Source organism: Chlorocebus sabaeus, chromosome 26 (assembly GCF_047675955.1).
Source record: "Chlorocebus sabaeus isolate Y175 chromosome 26, mChlSab1.0.hap1, whole genome shotgun sequence".
NCBI lineage: Eukaryota > Metazoa > Chordata > Mammalia > Primates > Cercopithecidae > Chlorocebus > Chlorocebus sabaeus.
This window is the reverse complement of record NC_132929.1, coordinates 58,352,213-58,364,615: the sequence shown is the minus strand read 5'-3', so window position 1 is coordinate 58,364,615 and position 12,403 is coordinate 58,352,213. Positions and strand designations below refer to the sequence as shown.

At 37.9% G+C, this 12,403-nt stretch overlaps 1 protein-coding gene and 1 non-coding gene across 3 annotated transcripts in view; both read left to right on the top strand.

Moving 5' to 3' along the window:
• The window catches only part of EFL1 (elongation factor like GTPase 1), a 137,500-nt gene that overhangs the window by 91,566 nt on the left and 33,531 nt on the right, over positions 1–12,403 (top strand). For both annotated transcript variants that reach the window (XM_008015636.3, XM_008015637.3), the window contains exon 16: positions 11,876–12,007. In XM_008015636.3, the coding sequence (XP_008013827.2) occupies positions 11,876–12,007 (132 nt within the window). The remainder of the gene's footprint in view (positions 1–11,875; positions 12,008–12,403) is intronic.
• Positions 1,841–2,004, top strand: LOC119628237 (U1 spliceosomal RNA). The gene has a single exon (XR_005244539.1). It is a non-coding gene; the product is annotated as a U1 spliceosomal RNA (small nuclear RNA).

Sequence of the window (12,403 nt, the reverse complement as noted above, 5' to 3'; positions counted from 1 at the left end):
GTGCTGGAGAGGATGTGGAGAAATAGGAACACTTTTACACTGTTGGTGGGATTGTAAACTAGTTCAACCATTGTGGAAAACAGTATGGCGATTCCTCAAAGATCTAGAACTAGATGTACCATATGACCCAGCCATCCCATTACTGGGTATATACCCAAAGGATTATAAATCATGCTGCTATAAAGACACATGCACACATATGTTTATTGCGGCACTATTCGCAATAGCAAGGACTTGGAATCAACCCAAATGTCCATCAGTGACAGACTGGATTAAGAAAATGGGGCACATATACACCATGGAATACTATGCAGCCATTAAAAAGGATGAGCTTGTGTCCTTTGTAGGGACATGGATGCAGCTGTAAACCATCATTCTTAGCAAACTATCACAAGAACAGAAAACCAAACACTGCATGTTCTCACTCATAGGTGGGAACTGAACAATGAGATCACTTGGACTCGGGAAGGGGAACATCACACACCAGGGCCTATGATGGGGAGGAGAGAGGGGGGAGGGATTGCATTCGGAGTTATATGTGTTGTAAATGACGAGTTGATGGGTGCTGACGAGTTGATGGGTGCAGCACACCAACATGGCACAAGTATACATATGTAACAAACCTGTACGTTATGCACATGTACCCTCGAACTTAAAGTATAATAATAATAATAAATAAATTTTAAAAAAGAAAATAGTATTAATACCAAAAATTCAACCTGTAGTTCTGGTTATTTCATTGATCTACTAAGTGAGAAAGAAAATATGAAGGTTGTTTTTTTTTTTAGTCCACAATAACAGAGCTGCTTTGAAAGTTGCTGCTTCTTACCAGGAAGTAATGCATGCACTGGAAAAGATACTGACTTGAATTGAAATAATCGGTATTTGCTTAAAAATTAGTTAATATTCTAATATTCTTACTTTTGCCTTTTAGGAATTCAGTTTCTTCAAGTAAACTGTATCAATGTCACAGTCAGTACTTGTGCCACATCAAGATGCAGACGTAGGGCAATAGTCTCAAAAATCCGAAGCTTCAAGGCTCAGGGATTGGAATACTCAGTAATAATGTGACTGCATTGTAAAAATGCTTCAGGAGCACTTACAATAAGAAAATGTGAGAAAATAGAATGTGGGATCTCTGTCTTCATCTCTGTCTCCCCCGTGGTGCACAGCAAGAGTTTATAAATATAAGTGGTTACTAGACACTTAGTGAAGTAAATCTAAAAAGCACAGAAGATATATGACATATTCTTGCAGCAACTGTTTAGAGCCTGCCCTCAAGGAAATCACAGTGTACTAGACTGTAAGATTCTACAGGACCCTCCAAATTCCATAATTCCTAAATTGACTTTGTAGAAAATATTAACCTTTGGAAAAGTAATCATTACAGATGGTAAAGGACACAGGGGTGGCATCGGGTGATGCAGGCCCACATCTAATTCCACGGTGGCCTGTAAGTAGATCTGGAGATTAGAGTTTGGCAGTGGGACTAAGGTTCAACACAGCCTTCTTAAACTGCAGACTAAGTCTCCTTACTCTCGGGACCTTGGTTAACCTCAAGAAACATTCCAGTTCCCTATCAGATAGGAATCCAAGACTCCCTCTGTGGACACGAGACACCATGAAATCCAAGTCTGGCAATCCAGAGGTGAGACCACATTTTCAGTTTCTAGGATCTAAATTGATTAATGCAAATGTAATCCATTTACAGTATAATCCCAGGTTCATCAAACAATGTGAGCATTCAAGGCACAGAAGTTACAAAAAGGCTATTTTTTTTTTTAACTTCTGGTTATTTTTAAGCTTTTTGTTTTGTTTTGTTTTTTGTTTTAAAATCATCATAGATACTTGGTAGGGGAGATACCAAGACCACAAAGGTGGTTTCCCAGGTTGAGGCTTATTCAATACACTCCAGGTGTGCTGATCCCCTGCGATTTTCCCAAATGTGGGAAACTCGACTGCATAATTTGTGGTAGTGAGGAACTGGGTTCGTGCTCTACCCTGACGTAAATGTACTTTTTTTTTTTTTTTTTTGAGACAGAGTCTCACTCTGTCGCCCAGGCTGGAGTGCAGTGGCACAATCTCGGCTCACTGCAAAGTCTTACCTCCTGGGTTCATGCCATTCTCCTGCCTCAGCTTCCCAAGTAGCTGGGACTACCGGCACCTGCCACCCTGCCCAGCTAATTTTTTGTATTTTTAGTAGAGACAGGGTTTCGCCATGTTAATCAGGATGGTCTCGATCTCCTGACCTCATGATCCACCCACCTCGGCCTCCCAAAGTGCTGGGATTACAGGCATGAGCCATTGTGCCTGGCCCAAATATATTTTTTAAAAAGAAAGAAAAATATTTTTATCATCATAAAAATAGTACATTTGGTGTGACCATTTGTTTAAATATAGAAAAAGTAAAATGAGAATCATCTTTAACCCCACTATCCAGACATAGCCACTATTGACATTTTGGAATATATCCTCCAGCTCTATTTTCTGTGCATATATTTTTTTCTTACATATTTTATGTATGCATTTAAAGTTGTAATTTTAAAGTGCACACATTTTAAAAGAGGAAAGATACCTTTTTACAAACATAAGTTAATTATAGAATATTTGCAAATTACAAGAATAAAGAAAAAGATAAAAACCAGGAGCTGAATGTAACAATCATTAACTTTTTAAAACTTTAAAGTATTTCAGACAGTAAATAATATAATGAACATTCATGTACCTGCCATCCAGACTCAACTAATTTTAATGTTTTTCTGTAATTGTACAACTCTCTTTATACCTGATTAAATGTTAGCTAAGTCCCTTTATATCCTTTCCTTATCCCATCAATAACTCCCAGATTCCCCAGCCATACCACTTCTTTAAACTTGCTGTGTAATTTTCTCTCCCAGTGCTTTAAAACTTATTTGTAATTTCAATAGGTGTCTGTCAGCAATATATTTATTTAATGTTTAAACTTTGCGTAATAGTATCATATTGTTCATGACCTTCTGAAACTTGCCATTATTGTACTGTTTTATGTTTTACAGATTTTTTTCTATGTTGATTCCATTGTATGAATTCATTATAATTTATTTTTTCAGTCTTCTGTTGGTGGATATTGAAGGGTGCTTTCAGTTTTTTGCTATGACAGATGCATTACAGTGAATACCTTTGAACATTTTTTTCCTTGTGCACATAGATGAGTTTTTCTAGGGGGTACTTCTTAACCCCGTCGAACCCCACTTTCTTTTCATAACAAATATTCTGACATCACTTTTACTACCCAGAAATGAAATTCAAAGATCAAATAATCTGCCTGCCTACATAATTTCAAAAATATCAGTATAATACTTTAATGTAAGGGATAAATAAAAGGGAGGTGATTTACAATAAAATAGTGTGCATTTTAGTATATAAATGTTCCAGTTTGACTACATGAGTTAAGTCAGATATTTGTAGTCACCATGTTTCTGTGACAGTCACAGATGTAGCTTGATACAGATGTATGGTATTGATGACTCATATACCATGAGTGGCTGTCGATAAAATGGTGAACAGCTTGTTTTCAGAACAAGTTCATACTTCCTTTGATTTATGTGGTAATTCCATTTCTGAAAATTCGGTGTATATTAAACTACAGAAAATTCTGTTATTAAAATTGAATTAGATTTAAACTCAGATTATTATAAACAGATTTTTCCAGCAGAATATTCAAAAGCTATACAAAGAGGGTAACTCTTTGTACGGGAGGACATTTTCACACATGCAAAGCACTGGCCCCTGCTCAGTAACTGCCAGTAGTAGGCCCCAATCAGAAACGCCCCCACCACTCACTCACTAAATCACCTAGAGAGGGGTTGTATGGCTATGGGTGGTGTGCTGTTCTCATCACTGCTGGTACACAGTTGTGCCTGTTCTCAACACTGCTCTGGGATATACAACTAGAAATCACCGTGGTGAGTTGAATAGTCTAGTCATACTTTAATGAACATTGCAGCTTATTCTCCCTCATAGTTGTAACAATCTTTGTTCTCATCTACAGTGCGCAAGACCTACTTTTTCTGCACATACTTGCCAACACATGGTTTCTTCAGACTCATACCAGTTGTATTGGTGTGAAATAGTATCTGGTTTTAATTTGCATTTACCTTATTATCAATGAGATTCTTTTTTCTTACAATTTTTTGTCTCCTTTAGACATTGAAAGCATCTCTTACTTTGCAGCTTTTATCTTTGCGGGATGTGTGTGTGTGTGTGTGTGTGTGTGTGTGTATAAATTTCAACTCTTACTTTAGATGTAGGAGGTATGTGTGCAGATTTGTTACATGAGAGTATTGCATGATATTGAGGTTTGGAGTACGGATTCCATCACTCTGGTAGTGAGCATAGTACCTGATAGGTAGTTTTTTAACCAACCTCCCTCCCCACTCTCTAGTAGTCCACAGCATCTGTTGTTCCCATGTTTGTTTGGTATCTTTTATTTTGAAGTTTTTTAAAGAATATAGTGAGTCTTACAAATCTTCAGTCTTATGGTACCATATGATTTGTGCTTTCAGGTTTTATGTTTCACATTTAGATCTTTGATCTATATGAAATTTCTTTTTCTAGATGGTGTATGACACAGATGCAATTATATCATTTTTTCCATTGCATTGGCTAATTGTTTCAATGCTGTTTACCGAATAGTCCTACCTGTCTGCCACTGTTGCCTCTTCATCATTCCCACATGTGTTGGTCTTTTTCTGGGCTCTTCATTTTTTTCCATTGATCTGTTGTCTAACAGACCACTGTCACTACACTGCCTATGTATTTTTATCCCCCTGAGGTTGTGCCACTTGCTCAAGAAGAGAGTTATGAACTGACCCTTAATATTTTCCTTTAATCTGATCCATGACTAACAGAAATAGCATACAGTTCAAGGTGCCCTTCTCTAGTTTCACCTACTCATTCAGGTTTTCTTTAGTTTTCTCTTTCTTTGATCATTTCAATCAGGACCATTTGTATACCTGTGCTGAAGTTGCCATTTCTTCCAGAAGTGACTCTGTTTCCTGATTTTAATTGAAAATATTTAGAGTTTAAAGGCAGAAGGAATTCAGTTATGATTTCCTGGTTGTGTAAAGCCGTATCTCTTCTTCCCCTTTTCTTTTTGTCTTAAAACAAATTTCCAGCATTGTTTTCAACTATACTAAGCATTTTGTGCTTCTGACTTGCTGAATCTTGTGTGTTTCCCCATTTATTTAAATCATTTGAATTGGAATGCAGCACATGTTAAAGGAGTATCACTTAAAACCATGTGTTACTATATAAAATATAAATTTAGGTAAATGGGACAGGATACAAAACTCATAAATGGATCTGATCCTGAATATGAATTTGCGCTTCATAAAGAAGTTATTATAATTTTCCTTATAGTTAACAATATATACAAAAAATTAAATATGCAATTTATATCATACTCCAACAGAACTCTTTAATCTGATTAACAAATCTATGAATAAAACCACTGCTACTCTGACTGTTATAACCACCACTGCCACTACTTGCATTTATTGCAGAAGGTTAGAACTTTATAACTTTCAAGTTCCTTGGATTCCAAATCGAACATAACAAGAAAGCATGTTGAATAAAGAAAAGAAAATGAATGGGATGGAAAAGTCTTTTCACTTGTGCCTTAATGCCCCACCCTGCAGCTGTCAATAATGACCTTGGTTTCTCACTTAGACATCTAGTGGTGCCGTTTCCACACCTCATCACTCCTTCCCATGTCCTCTGTTTGGTTATTTCCATACTCCTGAATGCCAGTTTCTCCAGGAGGCCCATAACCTTTTCAGTTTCTGTCTTCACATGAACAAAAAGTGTACTTTTCCTGTTATAAGATGTGTCACATTGTGTCGTAATTAACTGTTTATTTGCCTTTGTCCCTCACCAGATTTTAAACTCTGTGAAGATGGCAACTGTGCTCATGTGCACTCATTCATTGAGGAACCTATGAAGTGCCCATTTTGGTCCTTGCCCTTAAAACTGAACTCATTGAAAGACTAACAGAAAGTTGAATAACTGTTTATCAATTATTTGAAAGCACAGCTTCCTGAGCTTTGAAACTTAGACACCAAATGGAAAAAGCTCAAAAAGTTACTATAGGGAAAAAAACAGAAGCAAAATATAAAGGGAAACTATAGGCTGGAGGAAGAAATGTGAAAGAGTTCAAATGTTTATTACATAAAAACTAATATAAATAATAAAAATTATAAACCTGAAAGAAGAATAGACAACTGCTTTGAACTAGTAATTTATCTCCCTCGTTGTCCATGCCAGGAATCTGGATTTTATTCTTGTTTCCTTCTTGTCCCTTCTTCTGAGCTCCTAAGAAACCACCAAGACTTGGCAGTTCTACCTCAGTTCTCTCTAATTCCTCTTTAAGATCCCAATTTATGCTCCAAGAAAGGATCATAAGAAACCCAGACCACCACCATTCTATTAGGAACAGACTGACCCAATTGGAGCTTTATTCTCACCAAGAAAATCATACAGTTGTGAGTGTGGGTAGATCCTTTTTGGGTAGATGCTCTGTAGATTCTTTTGTCCTGTTAGGACACACCAAGAGATGATAAAATACCAGGCCCCACTCAGGCATTCTACTTTGCTTCCAAGCCCCAGATGGAATTTCTTCCACTATTTCAATTCTATACCCCCACACTAAAAACCATGTTATTCCCTTGGTGAGAACCAAGCTCCATTGGGTCAGTCTGTACGTAATAGAATGATGGTGGTCTGACTGTCTCAGGATCCTTTCTTGGGGCATAAATTGGGACCTTACAGTGACACAGTTATAAAACTTTTAACTTGTTCAGGACACTGAGGGGCAAGTTTCTACCTCTTCTCAAATACAAAGATAGTAAGCCAGCATATCTCCAGGAAAAAAAGAGTTTTGGTTCTTTAGGTGTTACTTTTTCTTCTCATTTCCTGTGTAGTTTCTCTTCTGAGAAAAGGGCCCACAGATCTTGAAGTAGTATGTGTAAGAACTATTATTACACCTGTAATCCCAGGACTTTGGGAGGCCAAGGAGGGTGGATCACTTGAAGTCAGGAGTTCGAGACCAGCCTGGCCAACATGGTGAAACCCCATCTCTACTAAAAAAACAAAAAATTAGCCAGGTGTGGTGGCGCGTGCCTGTAATCCCAGCTACTCTGGAGGCTGAGGTGGGAGAATCGCTGGAACCCGGGAGCTGGAGGTTGCAGTGAGCTGACATCACACCACAAGCATTCCAGTCTGGGCAACAGAGCAAGACTCCGTCTCAAAAACAAACAAACACACAAAAAACTATTAGCTCAGTCTGTTCCTATGAGAAGAAAAAAATTTGTGACATAGTGATGTCATTGTTGCAAGATTTTTCCCAACGGCCTACTTTAACACCAAGAAGTTAAAGGGCAGTTGATTTAATGGACTTGTTTAGCATGATGGACAGACTTGACCCATCTTCTGAAAACTTTAGCTAAGCAATACTGATCCACTTTGGAGATACTGGCCAAACAGGCTTGAAAAGGGTGACAGCAGTTATAAAGCATGTGGATTCCCTGTTTTTCTTTGTAGTTGAGTCAAAGAGCACGGAATCTGAGTTTTGATGAAAGATACGGAACCAAGGCATAAAACTGGAAACAGGATATGGGCTGCTTTGGTATCCAAATGCAGCGGGGCCTAGAGCAGAAGATGGTCTTTCAAAACTAAGGATTCTCTAGATTCCCACTACCTGGGGAACTTGTACTTTAAAAAAAATCCTCATCTCTATTCCAAAGTGATGCTCATTTCTTTCACAGGCATGAGGCTGTATGGATGTTCATGACATATGACTTGCATTTACTGCAAAGGTTTAAAGAGATCCATTAATTCCAGCCTAAACAGGTTAACAGGAACAGGTTGATGGTTCTTGGGTGAAGAATGTTAAAGTCAGTTTGAAATAAAACTTTGGTGATTAAGAGACCATATTTTAATGTTTTTTCCCACAAATTTTTAAAATTATAATAATGTTAGAATTAAATTGTAACAGTTCAATGAAAGAGCACTTTACAAATCCAAATTTGCCTGAAGAGGGTAATTCTGTTCCCTATCCAGACAGCTAACAGGCTCCCCCCCAGAAAGCAGTGTTAGTATTCACTATTGGTTTTACCGTCTTCCTACTTGCCAGTGTAACCTCATCCTAGATTGATTAAACCTGTGCAACAGGGAGTTGTTAAGAATAGAAAAAAAGTTTTCAACAGAAGGTGAATTCATCTCTCAAACCCCACACAATTTTTTTCAGTCTCATATCATAAAAGATACTCTCCTTAATATTTGTTTCTGGAATTCTTTTTAAAGGGAAATATTAGGGCACAGCCTAGAAAAAAAAAATTTGGCTCAACAGTCTTTACAAAATACTGGTTTTTGATTATGAGGAATTTGAAGGGTATAGTGTACAGTCTAGCAAGGACCTATGTACTCAGTTGTCATTCCAGTCTGTAACATAGAGTTCACATGCCAATTTATTTAATTTTATTTGTTGTATAGAGAAAAATCAGGATCATAAAGGGCTTGGGTTTGATAATTTATCTTCAATCAGACAAAAGTACTGGTGTTTCTATAAAAAGTAGAATTCTTGGCATCTAGTAAATTGCTTTAGCTCCATGTTCCTCAGCCTGCTTTCTCTTTTATTTCTTGTAAATTACATGTACTTTTTTGATAAACAAAAAAAATACTGGTGCCCTCTATAATCCATGAAATGTGAAAATAAATATAGTGACAAAAAACAAATCAATGGCACACTAATTTTGGATTTTATTCCCCCATGCTGTCACTCTTCCTACCCTGGGAATTCTGAAATGATTACCTGGAGGGAACATACTTCTCATCCCCCAATTCCAGTTGAAAAATGCTTTAGCAAATGTGCTTTCTGTGAAGGAATTCTTTGTCCCTAATTGTTATAATTTTCACTAAAGTGACTGAAGTGAAAATCACATGATTTAATTAGAAAAAAGGATAAAAAATTTATGGCTATTACAATACTGTAAATTATGTGTGACAATAAAGAAAACAATAAAGAGAAATATAAAAAGAAAATAGTGGCAATATTAGAATGGTGGAATTGTGGGTATAAAGTCTTTTTTCAAGATTGTACTTGCTGATGTTATTTTTAAAAACAAAAAGTTGCTTCAGACTGTATTTTGTGTAAAGAACAAGTTATGTGGTTAATAATTGATAGCAAATCAAGAAATTCTCAAAAGGGATTTTAAAGTTACTTTATAATGATTCATCTAGATCATCTTAATGGTCCTCCCTGTCGTAGGTTTTAAAATTATATTTAAAAATAAGTAAAAATGTTGACATGTAGTACAGGTAGTGAAGTTTTTACTATCTTTGGAGCATTGCTTTTTCCATAAATTCTAATATTAGCTATGAACATTGTGGTCTTGACTTTTTGTTTTTTGGGAGAATTGTATTCATGTTAGCAAATCTTGGCATATCTAAATAGCAAGAGTAGATTCGGTAATTGGAACAGCAAATGTAAACCAGAAGTTCAAAGAGACAGTGTTTAAAATATACTGACCGTCTGCAGTCTGCATACCTGGCAATACGGAGGAAAGACCAGCATTTATCTTTTCATTGAAACCATGTGCTCTGTGTGCAGGAAGGAAATGCATGCTGGTCAGAGGTCAGAAGCAGGATAGATGAGGTTTGAAAGGGAATATTTACTATTGGGTTTTCCTAAACCCTTAGCCTCTTGGGAGATGTTATTTCTAGCAGACTTAGTGGAAACGTGGACAGACCCAGATCTATTCCATCATAGTACCAATCGGAGATGTAAACAAGAAGCTATAGCTAGGTATCACTATGTGTGCTGAGCTAAGAGGTACAATAATAAGAAATTTAGATTTTGGCCAAAGAAGTACACTGGAGGCACAGGAGGAATTTAACATCCTGGAAACTTTAGTTTGAAGAGGATCCCATGCACACAAAAGGTCTGTAAATCGTGTCCTGTGCTGAATAGTTAAAGGAGCTACTGGTATTTAATGTGAGGCAGAAGAGAGTTAAAAGGATCTGACAAATGCTTTCAAAATCCAAAAGGTGGTTTGTGAAAGTAGAAGCAGCACGTTTTCTGTGAACCTTTGGAGAATTGAACTAAAAACAATGTGTGGAGATGGGGAAAGACAGATTTTAGAATAATGCAAGGAAAATTTTCTTAAGCTTGGAGCTATCTGTTAATGTAGTGAGGTGGTAAATTCTGGTGGATGTCAGAGGGTAGATATTCAGGTGGATGTTAAGAGGGAGGTGTCCATACTGTGTGGTCAGACAACAAAAAACATCTAAATTATCCTCCAAGTGTGTGTACCTGAAGCCTCTGCTTCAGTTCCCCTCCACCAACCTGGATGTGTGATTGGGTGGCCTCCCATCGCCCTGTACCTTTACATCAATTGGTCAACTAAAGGCAGCAAAGTGGTTTTCTTTGTTTCCTTTCCTCAACTCAAAAGCACAAAAATGACCTGTGTGTGTGTGTGTGTGTGTGTGTGTTCCCCTCTCTCTCTCGCTCGCTCGTTCTCTCTCTCTCTCTCTCTCTCTTTCTCCTGTCCTATACTTTCCTGTCCTTTTTGACAGGGTCTTAGTCTGTCACCCAATCTTGAACTTCTGTGCTCAAGCGATCCTCCCACCTCAGCCTCTCAAGTGGCTGGTACTATAAAAAGGTGTGCACCACCATGCCTGGCTAAATTTTAAATTTTTTGTAGAAAGAAGTCTCACTATGTTGCCCAGGCTGGTCTAGAACTCCTGACCTCAAGTGATCCTCCTCGACCTCCCAAAGTGCTGGGATTACAGGCGTGAGCCACTGCATTGGCCCTCTGTATGTGTTTCTTAATTTGTTCTAAAATGTTGTCTACTCATACTGTGGGTGTGAGATTCAGTATACCTCTTTATCACTCTTTTTTTTTTTTTTTTTTTTTTTTTTTTTGAGACGAAGTCTCGCTGTGTCACCTAGGTGAAGTGCAGTGGCACTATCTCAGCTCACTGCAACCACCACCTTCTAGGTTCAAGCAATTCTCCTGCCTCAGCCTCCCAAGTAGCTGGGACTACAGGCGCCCGCCACTATGCCCGGCTAATTTTTTGTATTTTTAGTAATGATGGGGTTTCACTGTGTTAGCCAGGATGGTCTTGATCTCCTAACCTCATGATCCGCCTGCCTCAGTCTCTCAAAGTGCCGGTATTACAGGTGTGAGCCATTGCATCTGGCCCCTTATCACTCTTTCTAAGACATTCTTTTTGCTTCCATCTGCTCAAAGACAAATATGCAACCTTCAGAGTCTCATGCAATCATCAGCCAAAAGCCTGAAGTGAGTGTATGGCAGGGGGAAGGGGTTGACTAGGATTCTCTTCTAAAATAGGGGAAGTATGGAGGGTGGCTTAGGGTAACATACTACATAGCAACATCACATTTTAAGTTTCTGAATTCCCTTTACTCATGCAAATGGATTTGGCAAAAGATTATTTCAGTAGAGACCCATCTTCTTCATCAAATTAATATATTTTTTAAAACCAACTAAGTGTTAGAAATAATCGGTGTTTTCAGACAGATATGTCTGGAAGTGATCATTTCTGTGGTCGAAGTAGGTATGCATTAGCCCAGTCTGATGTAATAAGATTTGTATATGTGGGAAACAAAAGGCAGAATTTCTGTATTTTGACAGCAATCAAATGGTATCCAGGTGTACAAAAAAAAAAAAAACGGTGCAGGTCTGCCTCATTTCTTACAACATTTTGGAAGCATTTGGCTCTGTGACACATATACTGGGTTGATGCTGCTGTTTTTCTAACATAAATTCAGAGTTTATCATCCTTTATTGACCGTATGGATCTTTTCTTCCTACAGGAATAGGAGGCCTTCAAGATTTTGTGCTGAAATCTGCAACACTGTGTAGCCTGCCCTCCTGCCCACCATTTATACCACTCAACTTCGAAGCCACTCCTATTGTGAGAGTTGCTGTTGAACCGAAACATCCAAGTAAGATAACCTTGTTTTTAAAAGCATATTATTCTTTTAAAGCATAGCATGTATTTAGTATTTGATTCCTCTTGACTTGTTTCAGCAGTATATAATGAATTTTCATTGAGGTGTATAGTAGAAGCAACTCTTCAAAGGGCATCTAACCTCTGTCTTAGAAACATGCCGTGGTTACAGGTACCTTTGCTGTCCAGGGAGACTGCATCTTCTTAATGGCAAAGACAGGGACATCTCTACATCCTCCACAACCCTGGCATAGGATTGTAGCTTAGCAAAGCTCATGTTTTGTTTTGTTTTGTTTAGTTCAGTTTAGTTTTTGAGGTGGAGTCTCACTCTGTTGCCAAGGCTGGAGTGCACTGGCGTGATCTCGACACCACCTCTAATACCTTGGTTCAA